Source organism: Ovis canadensis, chromosome 9 (assembly GCF_042477335.2).
Source record: "Ovis canadensis isolate MfBH-ARS-UI-01 breed Bighorn chromosome 9, ARS-UI_OviCan_v2, whole genome shotgun sequence".
Classification (NCBI taxonomy): Eukaryota; Metazoa; Chordata; class Mammalia; order Artiodactyla; family Bovidae; genus Ovis; species Ovis canadensis.
In genome coordinates this window covers 32,395,859-32,421,788 of record NC_091253.1, presented here as the reverse complement: position 1 = coordinate 32,421,788, position 25,930 = coordinate 32,395,859, and the positions used below count along the sequence as shown (strand labels likewise).

At 42.2% G+C, this 25,930-nt stretch overlaps 1 protein-coding gene across 2 annotated transcripts in view; it reads left to right on the top strand.

The window, feature by feature from the left end:
• Nucleotides 1-4,118: 4,118 nt before the first annotated feature.
• EFR3A (EFR3 homolog A) overlaps nucleotides 4,119-25,930 on the top strand; it is an 82,392-nt gene continuing 60,580 nt past the window's right edge. Inside the window, exon 1 of one of the 2 annotated variants that reach the window (XM_069600948.1) lies at nucleotides 4,119-4,389. In XM_069600948.1, the coding sequence (XP_069457049.1) occupies nucleotides 4,380-4,389 (10 nt within the window). In that variant the 5' untranslated portion in view covers nucleotides 4,119-4,379. The remainder of the gene's footprint in view (nucleotides 4,390-25,930) is intronic. The other variant, XM_069600949.1, reaches the window with a different exon arrangement.

Here is a 25,930-nt window from a genome sequence, read left to right as displayed (position 1 = left end):
TACTTCAAGTCTTTGCTCTCTCTCTCTCTTTTGTATTTTGTTTTGTTTTTGTTTTTGTTTTTTGGTTTTTTGTTTTGATGTGGACCATTTTAAAGTGTTTATTGAATTTGTTATAATACTGCTTCTATTTTATGTTTTGGTCTTTGACCTCAAGGCATGCGGGGTCTTAACTCCTTGACTAGTGATTGAGCCTGCATTCCCTGCACTTGAAGGTAAGGTCTTAACCGCTGGACCATCAAGGAAATCCCTCACCTGTTTCCTAAGAGAATGGATCTCCACCTTGGTTGTGCATAAAGACATCTGGGGAGCTTTTAAATTAGGTCCACACCCTGGCTACGCTGCAGACCAAACTACATCAGAATCTGGGAAGTGGGATCTGAGCTTGGCTATTTTTTAAAAGCTCCCCTGATTCCAAAGTTGAGTCAAGGTTGAGAACTACTGCCTTGAGGGGACTCATAAAATGTTACAACACAGAAATCTCTCTTGATTTTGAAATTGAGGAAAATTACATCCAGAGAGGTCAAAAATTCTCAAAAGGCTAGGTAAGAGGGAAGGCAAGATTCAAACCCAGGTTTTCTAAGTCCAAAGTCTGTGTTTTGATGTCTCATAAGAACCGGAAAACCCTGAGTCACTATTAGGTGATAGTAGAAATTAGAATGGAATGAAACAAAACAAGAAGGGTATATTCCTGATATAAATATTTAGTAAGAAAGAAAAATAAGCAATGAGAGCATCAAATTGCATCATTATGACCTTTTGGGAATAAGCTTTTGGGAGAAGTAAATAACTTAACAGCTATTTCCTATAAACTGTAAATTTGCTGGCAAATACCTTTGAATATGCAAATGCATGCTAATTAAAAGTGAATCATCTCAGTGCCTGATTTAGAAATTGGAACAAATACTGGACTAAACCTAAAGCGGAGCTATTTTGAGCAATTCGGGCTATAACCAAATATTCTGATAGGATGTCGACAATGGTATTTCTAATACCACTTGGACGGATATTATTCTTTCTGGAAGAGCAATCTATGCATAGGCTCATCTTTGTGTTGGCCCCAAGCAGTGTGTAAGGATCAGAGCTGGGAGGTGTGGGGACACAGAGATCGATAAATCCCAGTTCCTACCAGTCCAAATTCGACTTCAAGAGAGGAGCACTGGCACAGAGGGGATAGGAAGGGTATTCACGAGAGGTTCAGGACAGGCAAACACCCTTAGCTCAAGTACTAAAGAAGGTGGTGGAAGAATCAGTCCTCTAGAAATTGAGGTGAGGAAAGGGGTGATACACAGGCAGAACCTGACCCAGAAGATTTTGAGAGGGAAAGGAGGTCTGTTCAGTAACACTTACTGAAAGCCCACTTGTACTAACTTGGAAAACACTTCGGCAAACACTTAGGCATAACACTCAGGTTATGTGATCTGATACCTGTGATATCATCATTCCTGACTTTCAGCTGTCCTTTCCTTAGGATCTTTGGCTGCTGACTTTATTTCTAGCAATGATACAAAACCAAAAGACCAGAGGGAGTTTAAAAAAAAAAAAAACAAAAAACCCAAACCCATTATGGGTCAGACGATCCAGGGCCTCTGGGACTTGTATCTTTTTTGAACAATGTAAGCAGAGCTGTCTGTCACTCAGCAGCGTATCCTCCTTTGCCTCCTGGGGCACTGTGCCCTCTGGATCTCCTCCATCTCTGCCATTTTGGCTCCACACCCTCCCTCAGCAGGCTTTCTCTGACTCCTGCCTTCAGCTTCTGTCCCTGGGCCAAAGATTTCCAAATTTCTCTGAGATCCCTCTGCCTGCCTTCCACCTGGTATGCCAGCTGCCTTCAGATCTATTTGCTCAGATGTTTCTCTTGGACGTCATCTCAAGCTTAATACGTAAAAAAGAAATTCACATCCTCTCTTCACAACCCCCCGCCAAAGCAGCTTTCTTTCCCAAGTTGCCTCCTGCTCTTCCAGCCCCATCCGTTTCCTTACTCCAACCTTTGAGTTACGTAACTAACATATGCCTCACTTTTGCTCCCAAGTCAGCAGACAGCAAATGCCAGGGAGTCTGTTTCTGCTGTAAGATTCAGCCCTTTCCTTTTCCACAGCCACCAATACTTCCTTCTGTATAAAAATCGAGGTCTCCCCTCCATGGTTCCTCTGCCATGCTGTCTGGTCCATAGAAAAGCTGTTCCTGATCATGTAATGATATTGTCCTTATAAAAAACCTAGATTCTTAAAGGACAAGTTCCACATTTGCATGTAAAATTGTTCATTAACTAGTTCTATTGTACTTGCTTAATTTTTATATCCATTGAATAAATATGTATTTTATTTACATAGTGGTTAAATTAATATGTTTTAGATGCTTTTGAACTGTGGTATTGAAGAAGACTCTTAAAAGTCCCTTGGACTGCTAGGAGATAAAACCAGTCAATCCTAAAGGAAATCAATCCTGAATATTCATTGGAAGATTGATACTGAAGCTGAAGCTCCAATACTTTAGCCACCTGATGTGACAAGTGAACTCACTAGAAAAGACCCTGATGCTGGGAAAGATTGAAGGCAGGAGGAGAAGGGGATGACAGAGGATGAAATGGTTGGATGGCATCACTGACTCAATGGACATGAGTTTGAGCAAGCTCCAGATGGTGGAGGACAGAGAAGCCTGGCTACTGCAGTCCATGGGGTTGCAAAGAGTTGGACAGGACTGAACAACTGAACAACAACAAGCCCCCCTACTGTGCGCCAACCTGGAATACAGACATAGGAACCAAATATGGTTTTTGCCATTTTCTGAAATGTGTACAGTCAAGTGGTGGAATATAAGCATGTATAAAAGTTTAATTAGCATTCAGTTAATAAACTGCTACAGTAAAGGTGTCCTGAAAGTCTGGGCAAGGTATCTGGGAGCAGGAAAGATGTTACAGATGATAAAAATATGCAGCAAGGCATTGAAAGAAAACCAAGTACTTGGTAATCTGGCCTTTACCGTTAGCAAGAAACAGTCTCCTACATATGCATTGTACACTCTCCTCTCATCTACTTTCCTAACTCACTTTAAATTGCCCTCTACCCTCCCCTAGTCTCTTTAAGAGCTGTCCAGGTCTTTGCTAGTTCAATTTTTTTTTTTTTTTCGCTAATTCTGCTTTTCCACAAGTCCACCTCAAGACAAACTTCCCTCAAGCCCTGCCCTCTCTTATCTTCACCTTTCTCCTTTCCGTACTGCACATCATTTCTTAACCAGAATGTTGGCACTACCCTCAAAGACAAAGAATTTCAAAGTTAAATATATACTTGAATCACTCTCATGTGTGATTCATCGGGTTTAGGTAGGAAGGCAGGAATTCGATTTTTAATAGATTCCCAGGTGATTCAGGCACAAGAAACAATCCTGAGTCACTTAGAGAAACACCGTTTGAGACCCCTGTGGGCTTCCTATTTCTTTCTCCACATAGGCTGTCCGCATTCTATAAGGACTAGCAGAGCATGTGGGTTGCTGAAGGCTCTGGGCTCCAAGTACTGGCTTAGGCCGTTGACTATTAGATACATCAATTACCAGTGACATTCAGAGAGTCAGGAAAAATGACTCAGTCAAGTGGACAGAACCTCTGTCTCTGGAGGAAAGTAACTCCAGAGGCATGAAATCTCTCTGAAAGTCATCCGAGGAGCAAGAGGAAATTACATGTTCTGTCCTCTCAAAACAGACGCAGCCATCGCCCCGAAGGACCTCCGGGCCTCTCAAATAAAGCACACTTTCAGAGAATAAAGGACGCACTGCAAGTTCAAGGGCTTAGAAGAGAAAAACCCTATGGGTACTAGATGCATTCATTCAAGGCCATTCTGCTTAGCTCATAACCTCACGCTGCTGTTGCTGCTGCTGCTAAGTCGCTTCAGTCGTGTCCTATTGGGTCGCACAACCTCATAAACAGGTGCAATTGCTAAGAAAAAAATTGTTGCTAATGCACCTCGAATAAGGGTTCGTGAAAACGAATGTGACTCAACCCACTCCTTTTTGACAATAAAGCGAAGTCCGAGGATATCCAAAGCGCTGCGCAGTCCTCCCGCACTTCCCCAAGGCCCCCCATGCCGCCCCTCCCACCTCCGAGTGCCACCGCCCTGCGGGGGGGCGGGGCCAGGAGCCGGCGACGTGCTGACGTCAGGGCGTGGGGACGCCCCGGCGTCGTCCTGCGCGGGACTGCGCCGGCGGGGGCCCGCTGCTACCCGCTCGGCCTGCGTGGTCGCGGAGGTCCGCATCGGCTCCCTCGGCCTTTCGCCCTTCGCCTCGTCCGGGCCTCCGCGGCCCGGGCGGCTGGCCCGTCGTGATGCGGTCGGCGCGCCCGGCGCGGCCCCGCTGAGGCTCGGCGCGGCGGCGAGCGCGGCTCGGTCACCATGCCTACCCGTGAGTGGCCGCCCGAGGGCCGGGCCGGGCCGGGCGGGGAGCGTTGGGCGCGCACTCCGGGTGTCGCCGGGCCGGGGAGTGCCCGCGACCGGCCGAGTTCGTTTCGTTTGGGCTTAAGGTTTCCTGGGAGTGGGCGGGCGGAGGTGGTGGCTGCGCGGGAGCCCGTTGCACTGAGCGGGAGACCGAGGCCCGAGCTCGGAGGGCGCCCGGCTTCGGAAGCGGCAGAGCTGCCAGAAGCCAGCCCCGCAGGACTTCAGAGTCCAGCTGTTTCTCCAGCAAAGCGCAGGGCCTTCCTGCAAAGGCGGAGAACTCACTCCCCATCGCCATGGCTTCCTCACTTCCTCGAGAACGGGCGTCGCTGGTGGGGACGCCCCAGCCTCTGCCGGAGCGCTTCGCCACGACGCCCGAGCCCCGGCAAGCCTGGATTTTTCCTCTGAGACACGTCCTGCTGGTTGAAGTAGGCGCGCTCCTTGGGGAACTTTGTCAGGCTCGGGTGCCCCGTGGTGTTGGACCACCGGGCTTCCGATCTACCGGGCAACCGGTTGGAAAAGGAGGGTTTAAGGTCTGTCTCCCTAGACACGTTGAATGAGGCTCCCGGGGCTTGGGCCCCGGAATCTGTGTCCTCCGTGTTAAACGGAAGGACCCTGAAGTTTGAAAATCGCTGGACAGTTGGAGGCATTTTGGGCAAACAGGGTGTATATACTACAACACTGCCAACGACCAATTTTTCAACGAGCCCAGAGCATCACCAAGTAGTGATTCTTTAAACCCAGGGGCCTGGCTTAGGTATGTGCCGACTAGGGTAGTTCCAGGTTTTGGACGCGGAGGAAAAGCATTGATGATGATTGATTTGAGAATTTTTTGGGGGGTAGGGCTCTTGTGAGCACGGTGTTTCATAATGTGGAATCCTGAAACACTTGGCAACATGTTTCCAGTTAGCTCCTATTTCTTAGAATTCATAACGTTTCCTAATTGTTTTTGTAGACATATGGGACACTGGATTTCCAGGTCAGCCTCACATGCTTCTTTTGTCCAGTGGTGGGTAAAGAGGCGTTATTTCCTGATACTAGAAAGGTTTATATAACGCTGTTGCATATGTTTAAACAGTCTTGATGTAAAGATGACTGACAACTTCTGTGTGTTTGGATAAAGTGGGTTTTGTCCTCTTAACACAGATTTCCTAACCTTGATCTGCTTGGGTTTTGTATCCAGTATGCATGTCAGCAGGCTTCCCTGGTGGCTCAGTGATAAAGAACTTGCCTGCCAATGCAGGAGAGGTGGGTGCCATCCCTGGATGGGGAAGATCCCTTGGAGAAGGAAATGGCAACCCACTCTGGTATTCTTGCTAGGATAATCCTGTCGACAGAGGAGCCTGGTGTGCTGCTGTCCATAGGGTCACACAGCGACACAACTGAAGCGACTTAGCATGCATGCATGCATTGGGGAAGGAAATGGCAACCCACTCCAGTATTCTTGCTAGGATAATCCTGTGGACAGAGGAGCCTGGCAGGCTGCAGTCTATGGGGGGTCGAAAAGAATTGGACGGGGCGAGCACGCACATGTTCATACGTCAGCAGTTTATATTTTAATTTTATTCAGCCCGACTAGAGGAATATCCTCATCGCTGTTATTGTCAATTTATTGTTCCTAAATTCATGTTCGTGTTATTCAGTGAATTAGCATTGTGCTGATCTACACTCCCGTATTCTTGCCTGGAAAATCCCATGGACAGAGGAGCTTGGTGGGCTATAGTCCATGGAGTGGAAAGAGTGGGACATGACTTAACAACTAAACCACCACCATGAATCTACTTTCTTGGCAAAGGGTGGGGAGGGGACACCTTTCTTGAAAATTAGGACTTCAAGTGGAATTTATTGGTAAAGTGGCAATTATTATTATTTTTTATTATGTCTTAGGGTTGTCTAGCTTCATAGAATGGACATGGGAAACGTTTGTTTGTTTTCTTAGTTGTGTGATTTACAATGCAAAATGACACGAGGATGAGCCATGGTGTACTTTGCATAGTTAAGAATACAGTATTCACGACCTGATTGGAAGGAAGTGAACTACTTGAGTTGTCATTGTTCATGTTTATTATGGTGCGGTTCTTGTGATTGATTCAAAGTTTGATACTGATTGGTGGTACCCATGTGAAGTCAGTTGTGTTTCTAATTGCCTTTTTCTCTCTCTTTGTGACCAGAACCACCACGGTTGCTGGGACAGTACAGTGGACATTAGTACCTCTCAGAAATTCTGCATGTAGAATAAGTACTTTCTGCAAAATCATTATTTTGTTTAGGGACTTTTTAGGAACAGCTACCCACCCCAATAAGCGAATGTGTTTTTCTTTTTGGTGTCAGGCGAGTTAAGAGGCTCATGTATATGCTCCGCTAGTTAATCCTTAAGGGTTTAGTGAAACAAATGTAATGCTTTTCTGTAAAATGAAAGTGTTGGAGATGATCACTAGGGTCTTTTCAGACTCTGTAATTCTAAGTCAGAGAATTTTTCTATTCCTGCCTTTTCGTTGCTTACTTGGCATGTTGATTCTCTCAGTCATTGAGACTGGAGTTGGTGAGTAGAATCTAGTGGAGTACGGCACGCCCGTGAAGGCAGAGTGACAGCGTGTCTCATGAATGATAGCAGTCACGTCATTGGAGTTACTTAGAAGATCCCAAAAGGTCTTTTTCCGAAAGCAGCTACCTGGAAGGGTGTCTGACAGGAAGTGGCTGCAGCGCAGGAACAATTCTGTGGTCCTGTCACTGTATTCAGGCAGTGGTTTGCAATAGTCACTAAGCACAGATTTCGACTGTCTCACTAAGCGATCTTGTCAAACCTACAACCCTGTAATTTGTCACGTCATTTTTCTAAAGGCCTTTATTTCGTCGTCCTCCACTCCAAGGACCATTAAGAAACATTTTGATTGTGAAGATTTTCCAAATTCTGAATCAGAGTTTGAGTGGAAGACATGTTAAAGCTTCTTAATTCCAGTCGTTTTATTTATTTTATTTTGTGTATCAGAAGACTGAGACTCAGTGAGTTTCAGTAACTTGCCTAGAGTCAGGTGGAGTAAAACCAGGACTTGAACACAGATCTGGGGGTTGGGTTGGGGTTAGGGTTCCTATCCATAATCACAGTGAGCATAGATAATGTTTATTTTTCCATAGCTAAGCTGATAATAGTTTATCTTTTCAAAAATGTCCTCTGGAGTTACACTAAGGCAAAAATGGTCTTGGCCAAAATTTACATCAGATATGTGTGAACTTATAAAAATATTTAGTAGTTTTGTCTTTGCTTCTGTCTTGTCACCAGAATCTGAGGGAAGAATACTGGGGATCCCATTGGTATGCTAGGTAGAATTTTGGTTATATAAGTATAGACATAAAGTTTTTAGTAAACTACTTCTATGAAAGGGACCCCTTAGCCGACAGATAACTTGTCTTGAAACAGTTCAGTAAAATGTCCAATTGAATGTGCTCTTTTTTAACATATGAAAACCTATTGTATATTGGCTAAGGGAAACTGCAGTCTTAATCATTCTTTGCTGTACTTTCAGTGAGTATTTGTGGTTAATGTGCTCTTTTCTCATTTAGATTGGCATTACTATTTGGCCACATATGTTAGGCTGTGGTAATGTGGTCCATCCATGTTTGGTTTTTTCCCATTGATGAAGTTAATTATATTTGACTTATTTTTCAATCCATTCTTTTGAAATAACTGCAGAATATAGATGAATTGTGATGTGAGGGATGAATGCTGTTTGTAGTGTTTTTGTTTAGAAACATAAGCAAACTTGGCCTGCACCTGGCGTGTGAGCATTCTGCTTGTCCCTTCTCTCTCCCTGCCTGCCCCCACCCCCTTTTCTCTCTCTCCCGCCCAGCACCTATACATCTTGTCAGAGTTACAGCTGAAGAGTTCTCTTTCTCACAGCGACCTTTGGCTTGACACTGTTTGGGTTACTACCAGAAGTCATCTGTCCCCGCTCATGGGGACGTGGGGCTGCATTGAAGATAATATAGGTGGTGGGAGATGAGACTGGAGAAGGAGGAAGGAGCCAGAATTTCCAAGATTTAATATGCTGTGCAGCTAACGTGACTAAAAGTGTCTTCCAGCTGTCACACTCACAGGTAGTGGCTGTTTTGTAGGCATGTTAGCAGTTTCCAACTTACTGGTTACTTTACAAAAACTTAAAATTTGCTCTTAGTAATAGAAATTATTTATGGAGTGTTGATTGTATACCAGGCAGTATACTTTGTGCTTTACAGGAATGATCTTATTTAATTGTCTCCCACATTGAGGAAGGTCCTATGTGACCAGTTACAGAAACGAAGAGATTGGTTCAGGGAAGTCAAGTAACAGCCTGATGCCGCTAAGTGTGGAGCTGGGCTTGGAGCTGGATGCCTGTGACTTTGCAGCGCTCTGCTCCGGTGCAGCAGCAGTGGAACCTGCCATCAGATCCTATCAGTTTCTTTTAACACGGTTTCTTCTGCTTAGCACTCTGCCTGATCACGTCATAGGTACTGGTCAGTATTGACTAAAAGAAGGAATTGGAGCTCGAGTCAGAGAAGTGCTTCTTAGATATGATAACTTGAAATAACTTTTTTCCCCATAAAAACTGTTCTGAAAGCTTTTACAGTTTATGATTAGATTCTTAGCAGACCTGTCTGAAATGTTTGCCAAGCCTGAGAGAAGGAATACCAGTGGAGGCCTGCAGACGTACTCTGAGTCGGGGTTTCTCAGTTTTTGCTCTGTCGATGCCCTGGGCTGGATCTTTTTTGTTGGGTGGTCTCGGTCTGTCCGGTGCATTGTGCTTTGTGTAGCAGTGTCTCTGGCCTCTCCCCACCAGAAGCTAGTTGTAGTCCTCGCTGTCCTAAAGTGTGACAGCCAGAAATGTCCTCACACGCTGGCACGTGTCCCCTAGGGGGGCACTGTCCCCAAGTTGAGAACCACCGGTCTAAATACTGAATGTTACTGACCACGGTGTGCCCACAGCCTGGCCTGCTTTCCCATCCAGGGCCCTGCAGTCTGCTCCCTAGAGGTGACTTCAGGCTGCAGGCCCAGGCGGCCTACAGGCCCGATCCAGGCAGCTGTGACCTCTTGGGTCAGGGCAGGCTCTTTCCTGACCCTGAAGTGAGATTGGTGTGTCACACTTCTCTGGGGAGCCAGAGTGAGCAGATTCCCTCTGCCCCATCCCTCACGGTTCCATCTCAGGAGTCTGGTCCACTTCTGAGCCCCTACCAAAGCCATCCCATCAGCGTAGGGGGCAGGTAGGAGGAAGAAGCCCAACTTCTTGGGGAGACTCGATCTGCCTAGACTTCCACTTGGGGTGGTTTGGAGGGGACAACTTTACAGAAAAATAGCTGCTGCCATCTCTCTGGTTGTGATTTTTCAGGATGTGATTTTCAGTATAGTCTCTGTCCTCTCTGCCGGCCACACGTGCTTCTCTGAAAGAAAAGAATACTGTGTCTTTTGGGAAGCAGAGGTCCTTTGTCCCTGAGTCAGATGAAGGCACTAATTCTTAGGAGAAAGCACCTTTTGCCTACTGTATAGCCTAACTTTGGTATGGAATGATCTGAATACTGGGTGGGTGTTGACAACTACATAAGTTCATACTGTCTTTATGGGGGGTGGAGAGGTATAGGATAGAAGTATTATAAAAGTCTGGCTAAAGATTTGAAGAAGGATTCAAAGTTAATATCGATTATAAGAGATTAGTATTTGCAGTATTTCCACAAATCAGAGAGCAAAATACCATCAGCCTTCCATGGTTAAAGCACACACCTATGCTTGTCAACGTCTGAGTAGAAATGATTGATCAAGGCTTGGGGAAAGATGATTCATTTTCACTAATAAAGAAATGTTAATTAAAAACTGAAATCATTTGGAGTTTCTCGAATTACCAAAGATACAAGTTTAATCACTTCTTTAGCAATAATAGGCGAAGGTGGTGGTGAGGTGCAGTAGAAAAGGCAGAACTGTAAATTGGTACAACTCTTGAAAAGTAATATGTCAGTATTTTATCAGGTGCTCTGATAATGCGTTTACTCATTGACCCAGTGATTTCACTGTTGGGAATCTATAAGAAATGATGAAAAACGTAAACTGCGCCAGGCTTTCTGCGCTGAGATGTCACAGTAATATTGGTAAAATAGTGAAAACCCAGAAACTCTAATATTCAATCATGGGGAAGGGGTGCAAATTGAATATAGAACATCCTTGCAAAAAAAATACCATACAGCCATTAAAAATGGTACTTGTAGAAGCACTGGGTTTATAAATTGTTTTTATTTTGTGTAATTTATGTTTTCCAGATTTTCCACAGTTGTCATATGGTCCACAACCAGAAAAAAGAATGCTTAAGATTTTTATAACTTTAGCATAATTTTTTCAAATTTTTCATAATTTTTTACAAAAGCTAAATGAAACAAAATATTGCCATGAACTGGTTCTTCCTTTAGCCCATAGAAAAGAATTTGGGTAACTGATGAGATAGTGTTCATTGTGTGTGTATGTACATTTATGGCTTAGGGAAATGCAGAGGTTAAAGCATCTGCCTGGAATGAGGGAGACCTGGGTTTGATCCCTGGGTTGGGAAGACCCCCTGGAGAAGGAAATGGCAACCCACTCCAGTACTCTTGCTTGGAGAATCCCATGGAGGGAGGAGCCTGGTAGGCTACCATCCATGGGGTCGCAAAGAGTCGGACATGACTGAGCGACTTCACCTCACTTCACTGTCTGATTGCTCTTGCTGTTCAGTTCAGTTCAGTCGCTCAGTTGTGTCCGACTCTTTGCGACCCCATGAATCGCAGCACGCCAGGCCTCCCTGTCCATCACCAACTCCCGGAGTTCACTCAGACTCACATCAATCGAGTCAGTGATGCCATCCAGCCATCTCATCCTTGGTCGTCCCCTTCTCCTCCTGCCCCCAATCCCTCCCAGCATCAGAGTCTTTTCCAGTGAGTCAATTCTTCGCATGAGGTGGCCAAAGTACTGGAGTTTCAGCTTTAGCATCATTCCTTCCAAAGAAATCCCAGGGCTGATCTCCTTCAGAATGGACTGGTTGGATCTCCTTGCAGTCCAAGAGACTCTCAAGAGTCTTCTCCAACACCACAGTTCAAAAGCATCAATTCTTCGGTGCTCAGCCTTCTTCACAGTCCAACTCTCACATCCATACATGACCACAGGAAAAACCATAGCCTTGACTAGACGGACCTTAGTCGGCAAAGTAATGTCTCTGCTTTTGAATATGCTGTCTAGGTTGGTCATAACTTTTCTTCCAAGGAGTAAACGTCTTTTAATTTCATGGCTGCAGTCACCATCTGCAGTGATTTTGGAGCCCCCCAAAATAAAGTCAGCCACTGTTTGCACTATTTCCCCATCTATTTCCCATGAAGTGATGGGACTGGATGCCATGATCTTCGTTTTCTGAATGTTGAGCTTTAAGCCAACTTTTTCACTCTCCACTTTCACTTTCATCAAGAGGCTTTTTAGTTCCTCTTCACTTTCTGCCATAAGGGTGGTGTCATCTGCATATCTGAGGTTATTGATATGTTAGGTGATAGCAAATGTTTATCATGCTGTTTTATTTTGAAAGGAAGGAAAAATTTCTGATCTTTTAGGTGTTGTTTTCAGTTGTGAAAACCTGAAAGGTTGAGATGAACCACTTTGTGTGACTTCAGTTTATCAGCAATTTGTAGGGTTTTTCCCCGAATGATTGTGTGTTGTAGAATGAGCACAGTTCTGCGGAAGTATCATCACAGAATGAATGTTGGCAATCCCTCCTATGATTAACATGTCAGACCTGTCAAAATTCTTTCGTCATTTCTATCTGCCAGGTTCGCTCCACTCTTGAAATGAGCCTGTTCTCACATATTCTCGAAATTCAGCAGGAGCTACTATCAGTAGTAATACTCCTCTTTTCATGTAGGCTGTCATAGTCTCCCTTCTGCATATTATTAGGCAGCATGATTCTAATTTTATTAAAGAAGGAATCACTACTCAGGTTTTTTTTTCTTTGTACCTCTCCATGAAGAGTTTGCTCTGTTCTAAAAATAGGCATTAAGCCTTTTGCTCTGTAGTCTTCAGGAGGACTTTCGTTCTCCCCAATGCTATTATTTTGGGTTTTATTCTTGGTGAGTTATTCAGCTGTATCTTTTTGTTTTCATTACCTGAGCTCCGGGGTATTTTTGCTGCACTAGTTTGCTGGCTGATTCTAAGTGTTCTTCACACCCCTGCTATTTAATTGGCTTTTTGAGCAGCTGCCTTAGATAGCCGTTACAAAGTTCTCTGTGCTGTGGTTGCACTGAAAGGGAAATGTAAGGTGTTCAGGTTTGCCGTAGTCAGTTCCTGGGGCCTTATAAACTTTGCAGCAGGTGCCAGCGTGGAGGTCTAGAGGAGTGGTCTGTTGATGACATCTGACATACGTTGACTTATGAACTTAGTTATAAGTATTTTTATTAACTATTTGATCCATTAAATGGGACAGGATAATACCTCTCAGGGAGATTTAGGTGCAGTTGAACTTATGTCATTGTGCTTTAGAGGTAGAAATGACTTAATAACTCTGTGATTGGAATTAGAATCGCTGCTTGGATTGTTGCCTTTATTGCACCTGATTCCAAAAGAGCATCTGCAGTGGAGGGTGCCCCAGGCACATGTGTAATAGCTGAAATTTGGGGTCTGGGTCCCTGTGGGTGTTTCCCATTCTCTTAGCTGGCTGCACTGCGTGAACTTCAGGGGCCCAGTTTCCTTTTCAGTTCACAGCCTGGAACAGAAACAGACTTAAATAATCTGTTCCCTGCTGCCTTTTCCCTTGGTTCCATCCTGCTTCTTGGCGTGGTCTTCCAAGGATGGGAGTGCCTTTCGCAAGCTGCCACAGGTTTGTCTTAGAGCACCGTCTTTTTGAAATGGAAGAGTTCGGGTCCAGGAGTCAGGGGGAAGAAACATGGGCGTCTGCCCCAGGTGGGTCTGTCTGTATTACCTTTACTACAGTGCCATCCCCGGCACAGGGTTCCCGTGTTAGCTCCTGAGCATTACGCGTTGCTCTTGATCCGTGTTGGAGGCTGGCACAGGGCAAGTTTGAGCTACCGGAAGAGCTCGAGTTTCCCCAATGTCTTCCATGGAAGCATAAGAGGGCCTGTTGTGTGGAGGGGGTTCGGAGGGGACTCAGCAGGTGGCCTCTCTACCTGATCCTGCCTCAGCTGGGCTGGCTCTGTTTTTGTCTTGTTGGTGAAATTCTGCACTCTGTTTCAGGAGGTAAATAATATTGCTTTTTTAAAAGTTTGTAATTTATGGTCTTAGATATTAGAATATGCCCTCTAACAAGAGTGTGAGATATTTTAGAATCAAAAGCTTAGGAACCTAGAAGCAAAAACAGAGGCATTTAGTGATGATGTCTGACCTGCTTTTGCTCTCATGCGCTCTGGGAGTGGAGCTGTCTCATCTCTCCTTGTAGTCACTTCAGTCATAGGCACTGTTAGTATAATCTTAGAGTCACAAATACTCTCTTTCAGCTTTTCTTATTTTCCTGTTGGATTTCTCTTAGGGATTGATTCATTCAGCAGATTATTGTAGTGCCTACATGTGCAAGGCTTGGGGAGTATAGAGGTGAATAAAGCAGTCCCTAGCTGTAAAAAGTTGATCCAGTTTATAGAACCTTGTGTAAATAGCTCTGACACAAAGATAGAAATGGCAAGCCCCCTGAGAAGAGTGCTTGGAGTTGAGAGAGAGCCCTCAAGAAGGTGAGTGGCAGGTGGCGTCCTTGGCCTGAGTCGTTTCAGAGGAGTGTGGGTTGGGGAAGACAATTTGGGTTGAGTCACACAGTTGGAAATAACCAGCAGCCAGTTGGAGTAAGTCATTGGGGCTGGGCACGTGACCGCTTTGAGGCCATCTGTATAACTGGTAATTTTCTTTTAAGTAACACCTGCTTATCAACACCTAATGTGTGTCGGTTACTGTAGGCACCAGGGGCATAGCAGTGCCTCACACTAGACACGAGGGCATCTTCCTGGACATCATCTCTGCCCTCATGAAGCTCAGTCTGGTGAGGAAGACAAGTGCTGAGCAGACAGAGAGCTTTACAGGCACTGAATCCTGGTTTTCTTTGCTACTGTACATATAGTTTTTGGTATAGTCGGTAGCTCATGGTACACCTTCAGTGTATATTTGTAGAGTGACTCAAATTACTAAAAGAGAAATAGAGGTTGCTATGGGAACATGTGAGTGAGGTAGGAAGGAGAGCAATTAGAGGTTATTAAAGTACAGCGGACTGAGTGGTGGGTTTTGAACTTGGGTCATAGGCTTACCCAGCAGTGCAGTGGTAAAGAATCTGCCTGCCAACGCAGGAGATGCAGGATACAAGGGTTCTATCCCTGGATCAGGAAGATCCCCTGGGAGGAGGAAATGGCCACCCACTCCAGTATTCTTGGGAGAATCCCAGCGACAGAGGAGCCTGGCGGGCTGTAGTCCGTGGCATCGCAAAGAGGAGGACACAGCAGCACACGCACAGCAGGATGAATTGCAGTGTAAAATCTGAATGTTGTTGAGAAAGTACACTTCATAGGACTAGTTGGGTGGGGGGTGGAGGGAGGAGTCAGGATTGATGCCCAGACTTCAGGCTTGGTTGTTGGGGTGAAGTGCTCCGGTGTGATACGGGGACTTTTTGGAGGACAAGCGGTTTGGGAGGATTGAGATGGAGGGTGAGTCCTTTTTAGGGTATGATAGGTGTGTGGTGCCGTACAGGACTTTCAGGGTACATTTGTAGCAGTAACTGTGGATGAAATTACTAGAGGATAGGTTGTAAAGAGTAAAAACAAAATGCCACTGAACAAATGCTTGCATGCAAGAACTGGGTAAAACTCAGGACAGTCCATCTGGTTGTAGAAGCATTGGAAGCATTTCAGTGTAGCAAGAAAAAGAAGCTAGACAGTCTCTTACTGTTTGATCTGATGCTTTGATAATGATAGTTTATGGAATGTTAGGGGAAAAAATTTACTTTAAAGCTTTGGGCCTTAAAGATGATCATACATCTTAACTGTGGTATGTACTATCTATCCTGTACTTAAGCCATTCACTTGTCTTGTTACTGCTTCCTAGCTAGGGGAAGAAATTGTCAAATTATGCTAGGCTGAGAGTATGTAAACTGTTCTGTATTTCCTGGGCAGACAAGCTAAATTGTGCAGTTTAAGAGTAGAAATTAGGGAAGCCCCGCATGTGTAACCTAAAAATTTCATCTAGATCTTGAATATTAGTAGCTTCTCATCCCATTCTGTCTTTTTCGAGTCTTGCTGTCATGTGAATTTATGGAAGAACTGAATTTGCTTGCGGCAGATACAATGCTCATGTAAACTTGCTGAGGGACTGCTTTATTTCAGAGAAAAAAAAGAAGTGAGGGGGCGTTTGGAGACTGGAGCGGGGAGCCTCAGACAGCTCCTTGAGTGTGGATCACCGCCTCCTCCTCCCAGCAAACGGTGCTTCTCTTTGTTCCCTGCCCTGCCCACTGCTCTCTGCATGTTTACTCAGTAAACGGGCTCTGTCCTCTCTTCAGCAACAAAGAAATGCCGCTGCTCTTTTTGTTGCCTACCCTGATAGGGAATACAGCAACATACTGGTTAAGGGCTGAACAGTTGTAAAAGCTTTGTATCCAGTGGTTTCAAGAACATGAGGCAACTGTGATTAGATGTGGTTTGGCTGCTGCACTTTTGCTGAAACGGTAGTTGATTCCACCAGTTCTTCATGTTTTTCCATCTAAAATTGCATTGGATTCAACCTTGATAAAGAATTTGAGTATTTCCATAAAAGTGGGATGATTTTCTGTTGTTCCCCTTTTAATTTTCAGGGGCTTCCCAAGTAGCTCAGCTGGTAAAGAATCCGCCTACAATGCAGGAGACCTGGGTTCGATCCCTGGGTTCGATCCCTGGGTTGGGAAGATCCCCTGTCAAAGGGAAAGGCTATCCACTCTAGTATTCTGGCCTGGAGAATGCCATGGACTGTAGTGGCTTTCACTTTTAATTTTCAAGAGTGAATAGTTTCTGTTCGTAGTTGCAGTAATAAAATGAATACTCCAAGTATGTACAGATTTCCAGATTCTCCCTTTGTGTCGGAATATCACAGAAAGTTGCTGTGTTTTTTATTTCTTCCATGGACTCGTTGTTACAAGTCTTACCTTTGAACTCGAGGAAAATATGATAATGGATTGAAGTCTTGGGTAGCAACAAATTTTGGTTTATGAGTCATTAAATTATTAGAAAAGATTAGATGGCCTTCTTAGAGTTTTGATTAACATAAAACATGTAACCATTGCATGTATAATAAAGTATAAGAAGTCTAGGCTTTTGATGTTGGGTTACCAAAGTCTCGTCTGGAGTATATACAAAATGTTTAGAATCTCTGTGGTTTCTTTGGCAGTTTTGGGAGACTGTGTCAAGCACTGAACCTTGAAGGTTCAACTTGGTAGCTTAGTTTTGTGAAAATAAACTTTATGGTTGGCTTGGCCCTGTCAGCAAGCCCTGTTACATTTTGCTGTCTTCAAACTTCAGATAGAGAAAAGTATATTCTGTTTAGGTATATAACTAGAGTGCTTCCAGTTTTTTCCTTTACTGTTTAATCAAAAAAATTAATCATCTCAATTGGAATGAAAATCTTCAGCATATGGCATAGACACTGTGGGTGTTGTGAACTCTGTAAGAAGAATCAAGGCTGTTGGTATATTGAATGTATTTGTTCTAAAAATAATTTAGGAAGTTACAAACAGCACCCCGCCCTCCCGCTGCATGCAGCCAGTTTAGCACTTCTGTTACTCTCTGACTAATGAGGAAATAAAAATGTTAATATTTAAGCAGTTGAGGAATTTTAGTGCTGTTTTGGATTTTGCCTGAAATAACTCATATCCTACTTTTGAAATATTCAGAGATTTTTAGTTAACTCAAATGTGGTTCACTGAGAAAGATCCTAGTCATTGCCTATGGTGGATTCTTTGTATTTGTAATGGTGACAAGTGGATATCTTTTTGATTTAGGATTTGAGGGTTTATTTTCCTGGACTACAGTGCCTTAACTTATTTAGGCGGAAATTGGATTTGGTGGTGTGTGTGTGTTTGTGTATTAAGAGCTTAGCTAAAAATCTACAGAAAGCCCAACCTTTATCTTTTTTTGTTTAATATCCAGGTTTTCGTTGTGGACAATAGTATAACAAATACTTATTAAGGTCACAGTAAGTATACTGATGGAAATAATTGACTTTTTAAAAAGCTTTTTTAAGATATATAATTTGCATAGCATTAAATTTGCCTATATTAAATATATGGTAAGACTTGATTTTTATGTGAAACAAAAATGGTACAGATTATCCAAGCAGTGATTCTAAATGTCAACTCCTGGATGCCCAATCTTTCCTTTCTCCCAGGTTTTGATTCAGTAGGACTCATAATTCGATAAATTGCACTATTAGGAGAAGTGCTAAAATTAAAGATATGAGTGGCAAGATTCTGAAATTCTAGTTCTTTTTAACCCCTTTATTATAGGTCAGAAATTAGAGCTTACACTTATATTTTAAGTTTGCTGCTGCTAAGGAATCAGTAGTCATGTATGGATGTGAGAGTTGGACTGTGAAGAAAGCTGAGTGCCAAAGAGTTGATGCTTTTGAACTATGGTGTTGGAAAAGACTCTTAAGAGTCCCTTGGACTGCAAGGAGATCCAACCAGTCCATTCTGAAGGAGATCAGCCCTGGGATTTCTTTGGAAGGAATGATGCTAAAGCTGAAACTCCAGTACTTTGGCCACCTCATGCGAAGAGTTGACTCACTGGAAAAGACTGATGCTGGGAGGGATTGGGGGCAGGAGGAGAAAGGGACGACAGAGGATGAGATGGCTGGATGGCATCACCGACTCGATGAACATGAGTTTGAGTGAACTCCGGGAGTTGGTGACGGACAGGGAGGCCTGGCATGCTGCAGTTCATGGGATCGCAGAGTCAGACACGACTGAGCGACTGAACTGAACTGAACTGAACTGAAGTCGCTTCAGTCATGTCTGACTCTGGGTGACCCCATAGATGGCAGCCCACCAGGCTCCCCCATCCCTGGGATTCTCCAGGCAAGAACACTGGAGTGGGTTGCCATTTCCTTCAATGCATGAAAGTGAAAAGTGAAAGTGCATTCGGTCAGTCGTGTCCTACTCTTCGCGACCCCATGGACTGCAGCCAACCAGGCTCCTCCATCCATGGGATTTTGCAGGCAAGAGTACTGGAGTGGGGTGCCATCGCTTTCTCCATATTTTAAGTTTAAAAGTCTAAAAGCATCCAGTATCAGATTGCCATAATCCCAAAACGAGTGCTTTAATCTGTCGAGGGGAGAATTAACTGGACTTTTCCCTCTGTATGCCCACATTGTAATAAAGCAAAGGATTCCCGCCTTATTTTTATAAAATAAAAATGGGCCGTAGCTTCAAAACTGGAACTTGCTTTACATATAGATTTGCTGCTGGAATTTTGTGAAAGTTTATATATAAATGTTTTTGTTATTTTCTATGGTAATTTTGGGAGTATTTTGTTGTCACAGTAGGTAAAGAAAACTTTTAAGACAGCAGTCGTCTCTTGGCTGTGATTTTGTAAAATGATGAGGTTCTGTCTCCCTTTTTCCAGTGGCTGAGCTCCATATAGCTCTTGTTCACTCTCTGGTATGCTGGGAACTCACCAGTACCTTCTCGTGGGGGCAGTCTAATAGCCCAATAAAAGTTTCTCATTCTTCCTTTCATGATGTTCTTGTACCCTTAGGGACGTTTTAGAGCTCAGGATAACCTATAATAGGAAAAGAAGATAATTTCTGAAAGTGGGAAAAGTGAAAGTGAAAGTCGCTCAGTCATGTCCAACTCTTTGCAACCCCATGGACTAAACAGTTCTTGGAATTCTCCAGGCCAGAATACTGGAGTGGGTAGCTGGTCCCTTCTCCAGGGGATCTTTTGAACCCAGGTCTCCCACATTGCAGGCACATTCTGTCCCAGCTGAGCCATAGGGAAAGCCCATATGTGGGAATATGACATTTTATAATATGACAGGTTCTCAGGCAGGGTGTCACTTCTCCATTCTCTACTGTCTGACTTGATTTTTATACCCATGGAGAGCTGTGGTAACAAGTGTCATCTTTGGGTAGCTGCGTAATATTTTGACTGTGTTTCTCTAGTTAATATTAAACAGTGCATATTATTTAAAAAATGAAAGAAAAAGCCATCTCAGGAAAACAGTATAGTATAGAAGCTGTTAAGAGCACAGACTCTTAAGGGGGTCCACCACTTCTAGTTGCGTGACCTCGGACAAATTACTTTCATCTTTATTTCCTATTTATAACCTATAGATGTTGATACCTACCTCATACGGTTATAAGCATTAAGGAAGATAAAATTTGGAATGTAGTATATAAATATTTGTTGAATGTGTTCTGAAGGAATCAGACTGACAGATAGGAAGTAAATAAGAACAGGATATCCCTGAGATAGATTGGTTAGGTCTTCTGGTTTTCTCCTGGGTTTTGCACTGTATCCCTGCAAACAGAATTTGTGCCCTGGGGAACTTGCATTTAGTGTTTGATGTTCTATTAGTTGACCAGGACTGCTGTAATAAAATACCACAAACTGAGTGACTTTGAACAGAGAATTTATTGGCGTACAGTTCTGGAGGTCAGAAGTCTGAAATGAAGGTTGGTTCCTTCTGAGGGCTGTGAGGGAAGGTGTGTTCCAGGCCTCTTTACCTGGCTTGTGTTCATAGATTGCCAGTTTCACATGCATGTGGAACTCCCCCTGCATGCACACGTGTCTAAAGTTTCCCCTTTTATAAGGATACCAGGTATGTTGGATTAGGGCCCCCGCTAATGACTTTGTCCTGACTGAATTACCTCTTATTCTAAATAAGGTCTCATTCTGAGGCCCTGAAAGGACTTCAGTATATGAGTTGTGCAGGGGATACAGTGCAATCTGTAATAGCTATATGAGACATGAAAGTGAAATGATTTCTGTTACTTAACAGTATTTCTGTGTTTTAAAGCATGCTTATTTTTTTAAACTTTGATGTAAACTGATGGCATAGTCACTTTTTCTTGTACTGAAACCAGACATTCATTTACTTAAAGAAAAGTATGTCTAGCACAGGAAGAAAATTGGTAGAAATGAACAGAAATTCTTTTCATGCTTCAGTTATTTGGTATGCTACTAAATTCTCCTGGAGAAGGAAAATGGCAACCCACTCCTGTACTCTTGCGTAGGAAATCCCATGGACAGAGGAACCTGGCAGGCTACAGTCCATGGGGTCGCAAGAGTTGGGCCAACTTAGCGACTAAACCACCACTGCCACTAAATTCTCCGGAGCCTGACTTCAAGTCATTTTAGCATTTGAACTGATTTCAGGAATGGTACATACCTAATATTTAAGCAGATACAGAATTTACTGATCTACACATTCTATGAAATCTTCCTTGTTTTAGTTTCTCTAAGCTGCAATAACAAGATACCATAAGCTGAATGGCTTAAGACAGCAAAGTATTGTCACAGTTCAGGCTGCTAGAAGTCTGAAATCAAGGTGTGGCCAGGGCCACGCTCCCCACCCACAGAGTTCTAGGGAAGGATCCTTGCTTGCCTCTTCCGGCACTAGTGGCTGCTGGCAAGCCTTAGAGTGTCTTGGTCTGTAGCAGCAGAACTTGTCTTTCCTGTCTTCATGCGGCCTTCTTCCTTGTGTCTCCCGTATCTTTCTCTTTGTGAGGGACCAGTCTTTGGATTAAGAGCCCACCCTAATCGAGGATGAGCTCCTTTTAATTTGATGCCATGTGCAAAATCTCTGTTTCCAAGTAAGGCCACCGTCACAGGTACTGAGGCTAGGTCTTCAGCACATCTTTTTTGGGGACACAGTTCAACCTGCAGCATTTGTCCGTTGCTTTAAAAAATTAGCTTTGTTTAATTTCTCTAATCTTCCAAGTATTCCTAACTAGAAAATGGACAACTTTGTTATCATAAATTAGTATTCTTGAGCGTCATTATTTTGAACCCTCCCACTGTCTTGTCAGGCCACTACCTTGGTTTTCCAGGTACAGAATTCTGCTTTACTTTCAACTCTGTCCTGCTTCAGCAGGTTGTTGCAAAGATTCCTTTCTTTTTAAGGTGCCTTTTGTCTCATACTTTCTTGACCATCTCAGTGTTATGAGTTATGTTTGAAATTGTTGGACCTACTATTTTAGAATTTATGATGGATTTCAAGTCCAGGAGCCTTTTGTAATTGGAATGTCTATTATCTTACTACTGAATGCATCTGATCTGTACTACTTTTTGTGAAGATAGGATATTCTATATAGATAGAATGGTATGTGAAAATGAAGAAGTTTGGGGATTGATTTTAAGAACTGTGAATAGTCACAGTTTTTATTTGGGAAACAAGGCTGAAAAGGTAGAGATTGTATCCAGGTTCACCTCCAAGACCAGCCTGTCAGTGAAGTATAAGTAAATTGGGGAGATCTTTGGTAAAGATCTACTTCATTTTGGTAAAGTAACTGCCTTCACTTTTTAAACCTTTAAATAAATGTGTGTGTGTAGCTAAAATAAACTATTAAATTTGTCATATATATTTTGCAAAATAAGTGATTTGGGTTTTTGTAGGTATGCTCTGAATGAACTACCTTATAATTTGCCTAATGTGGAAAAGTTTATTTCCATTATATTCTCAATATGTTTCTGACATACAATGAAATATCTTATGCTCTTACTCTTTCTGTGTTAATTTTGCTTTATATGAGCTGCACAGCCTTTCAAAGGCATCTGGAAATGTCAGATTTTTGTTTTTTTTTTTAACTTTCACAAATTGGAAATGTCACATTCAGACAGCTTCTGAGGAGAAATAAAAGGCTTTTTACTGTGAGTCAAGGTTCAGACTTTAAACATACATCTGGTTTTGGTTTGTGGTGTTTTGTTTACCAAGAACCAACTTTCTTGTTACCTGCATGGCACGTTAATTTAGAAGGGAAGTATCAAAGCATATGTGTCCTTGTTAAATAATAGTTTACATTGCTGGTCTTTTCTGTACCTTTCACAATACCTTGTGTAGTACTTTTCACATATTAGTATTCATAAACATTTGTTTTGCAGTAGAGTTGGAATGTCATGTGCTTTTAGAATTAGAAGGAATTTTTGGTTACTTAATCTAACCTCTAGTTTGAATCTGGACAGCAGCTGACAGATAATCCTATCTGAAAGCGCTCAGGGAGTTCTATAATATTTTGACTACTTCTGTCCAACCTCTGTCCTCTGAGGGCATCACAGACCAGTCCTTTTTTACATGATGTCCTTTAAATATTTGGGTAATACCTGATATTTTGACATTTATTACTGGATACATTCTGTGCTAAACATTTTTTTAAACTAAAAAAATGAAGATTTTGTTAAGCATTATGAGTTGCATTTAGTAGCCTTCAAACATACTGTACTACAATCTGTCTACAGTTAAGTCAAATCTAACAGCATTACTTTTTTTGCAGAATCCATGAAATAGGGCAAAATTCCTTTTGGTTAACAGTAAGATACTTAGCTCTTAGAGACTGATGACATACTGCACTCCACTTCTGACCACTGATATGTGATGAAGAGCATCCAGAGAATTACATAGAAAGGATTTGCTTTCAAAGGATATTAAATATGAAAGCAGCAAATAAAAATGATACAGACTTGCACAAATACAGTGTCACAACTAGAATTTTTGAATTGTGTCTTTCTTTGGAAAACACACATCCTGTATTTCTGGCACTTAACATGCAGTGGAGGCTTTATCAACCTCTTTTGATTGGTTGCCTAGACATGAAACAGTTACAGTGTTTTTTGAATGTCTTGGAAGACTTCCTTAGATGTGAAACTTCTGTTAAATTATATCTATTACTAGAATAAAACCAGTGCTCAATTACTGATTTTTTAGAAGAAATCTTGTTTTTATCCTGTTTTCAGTATCACATGCCAAACAAAGTGTGGGGTTTTCTTCAGGAGTAGTTTTTTTCCTTCCAGTCTTTAGTAGAACTTTGATTTTGCAGTTATTTCACTCTAATCAATTATTTTTATCCTTCATTGTTTACTAAATATTGTAGAACATAGTCCAGTTATGTATTTCAGATAGAGGACTTGTATCTTACTAAAAACTAACCAAGATAGTAATGAAATGTATTACTAGGTCCTTTTAAGGGATATTTCATATTATCCATCATTTTATTTTTAATAAGAACCTATAATCATTATAAACTATGTGATTAATCTATTTTTTCCCACATCAAGTGTAGAGTCTGTAGAATAGTATTTTTCATTCTGGATATTCTGAAACTGCCACTGCGTTATTTTTGGTTAAAATATTTAACACATCTTGAAATTTTAATTTGTATTACTGTAAAATATGAAAATTTTCACTTTCATGTGTTTTTTAAAAAAGCTCTTATTTTCTTTTTCTGCTCTTTCCTTGTTCTGAGAGTATTTCTTTTGTTTCCTGTCTTTTTGAGTTCTTATTTCTTTTATCTATGTAAATTGGTACTTTTATAGAAGGCATGCAATTTGGAAAACTCTCCTTTGTTTTCTCTATCACTATTCTTTTTATAGTTTTCTTCCTGTCTCTTTAAATGTCTTCCCTTTCACTTCCTCCGCTGCTAGTCATTCCTTAAATGCTTGCTTTCCCCAGAGTTCGCTTAATTCCATCCTGTGTTTCTTTGTTGACTTCAGCTAGTTAAACTAGCTGCTTTTGCTATTGTTTATATGCTTTTGGTTCTTAAATTTTTATTTCTAATCTAAATCATTTGCCTACTACAAGATGCCCCACTTTTAGTTTTGTAACCTCAGATTTAACATGTGCAGAATAAAGTTTATTCTCTTTCTGATACCCTCTCCCCACCCCCAGATTTACCTTCCTCTGTCCCTTCTTGGACACCATCGTCCAGTCACTTGTTCAGACTGTCCTGTCTGTCACTTTTGACTCCTCTCCCTCTGTACCTTCTGCTTTGTGTTGATTTCCACAGCTTCCTACAAGTTTGTCTAGCCATTTCTGTCATGCTGCAGAACTTTATGATTTGTTTGGAAATTAAAACTCTTGTTCTTGACATGTGGCTCTGCACATCTGGAATGATCTTCCCTTTTTTTGCTGAATTCCTGCTGCTGCTTTTTAAGGCTCTGTTTAGTCATTACTTTTTACAGGAAGGTTCACACTGCTGTTCTCCAATAGCAGTCTCCTCTGGCGTGGCTGTTACCCCGTCGAGTTACACTTCTTTTTGCGTATGATTATCTTGTCCTGTCAGACTCTGAGCTACTGAAAGCCAGGGAGAGAGAATTTATCTTTGACCATTACATAATTCTCTCTTCCCCCAAAACATATTAATTGTGCAGAGTAATTATCAACATAATTAGTCAAGAACATGGTGTGGATTCAAGAGGAAAGTTCTCACATGCTTTTTTTTTTTTTAATTACACATGGAGAAAATGTGATTCCTTTTGTAATTCTTAACAGTACTACTGACATTATCACAGAGGACATTTAGTCAGTATTTTGTCTTAAAAGGAAAATCACCTACTATTTCAGTTTCGGTTCTGCCTCATCTGATTTCTTACCTCCGGAGAGTAGGACGCTGGGGTGCTGTGTGTTCCCATCCAGGACCACCCCGGGCGCACTGAGAGAAGGCCTGTGGCGCAGGGCCCAGTCGTGCAGTCTGGTCTTAGAAGCAGGCGTGAACGCGTGTGTTGTGTCCTAACGGTGGTGGAGACAGAGGTGTCAGTACTTTGCTTTCCTGTTTGCAGCTCTGGTTTCTGTGTCGTCCGGTGGATCCTTTCTTATTCGCTTTGCCAACTAAGCCAATGTCAGATGAAAAGAATAGGGCATTATATTTCCTTACCTTAATTTTTGTGGAGTTTTTTTTCCCCCCTGTATGATGATTCCAAAAGGTTTTCAAATGCGGTCTTAACAGAATTACATTTTCTAAAAACCATGCCTATTGCATATTTTATTGCTCAGGTTAACTCTGCTGAGTAATATTTTTTTTCAGTTAAGTATGGTAGAATACAGTAAAATCTAGGTATAAATCTATAAATTGACTATTTGTAAGTAAACAATACCTTTTTTTGTTTGTTTGTTTAAAATTGTGATAGTGGGGAAAAATGTGTTAAGTATAGACTGATCGATCACGAGTTGACTCAGAAGAAGAAAAGCTATTTTTTTTTCCTACAGACAGTATTTCAGAATAGTTTTGTAATGTATACAGACTTTTGTCTACGTTGTATCTTTTGCAGAGGCAAGTATTGCAATGCAGTGGAAAGACCATCTTTTAAAAAAGAATTGGAGCTTTAATTCCGTTTAATGCCTTTGTTGTCCTCTTTTCCATGAAGTTTATGTACCTGGGAATAAAAAACAAGTAGTGAAATTGAGAATGAGAAGAAAGATGGTATAGAATTACTTTCGGAAAGAGTCATGTAATAAAATACTCCTCTAATGGATTAGAATCCTTTTAAAAGGAACACTTTCCTGGAGATAAGACTCTTTTGTTCCCATTTTTCTTTGAC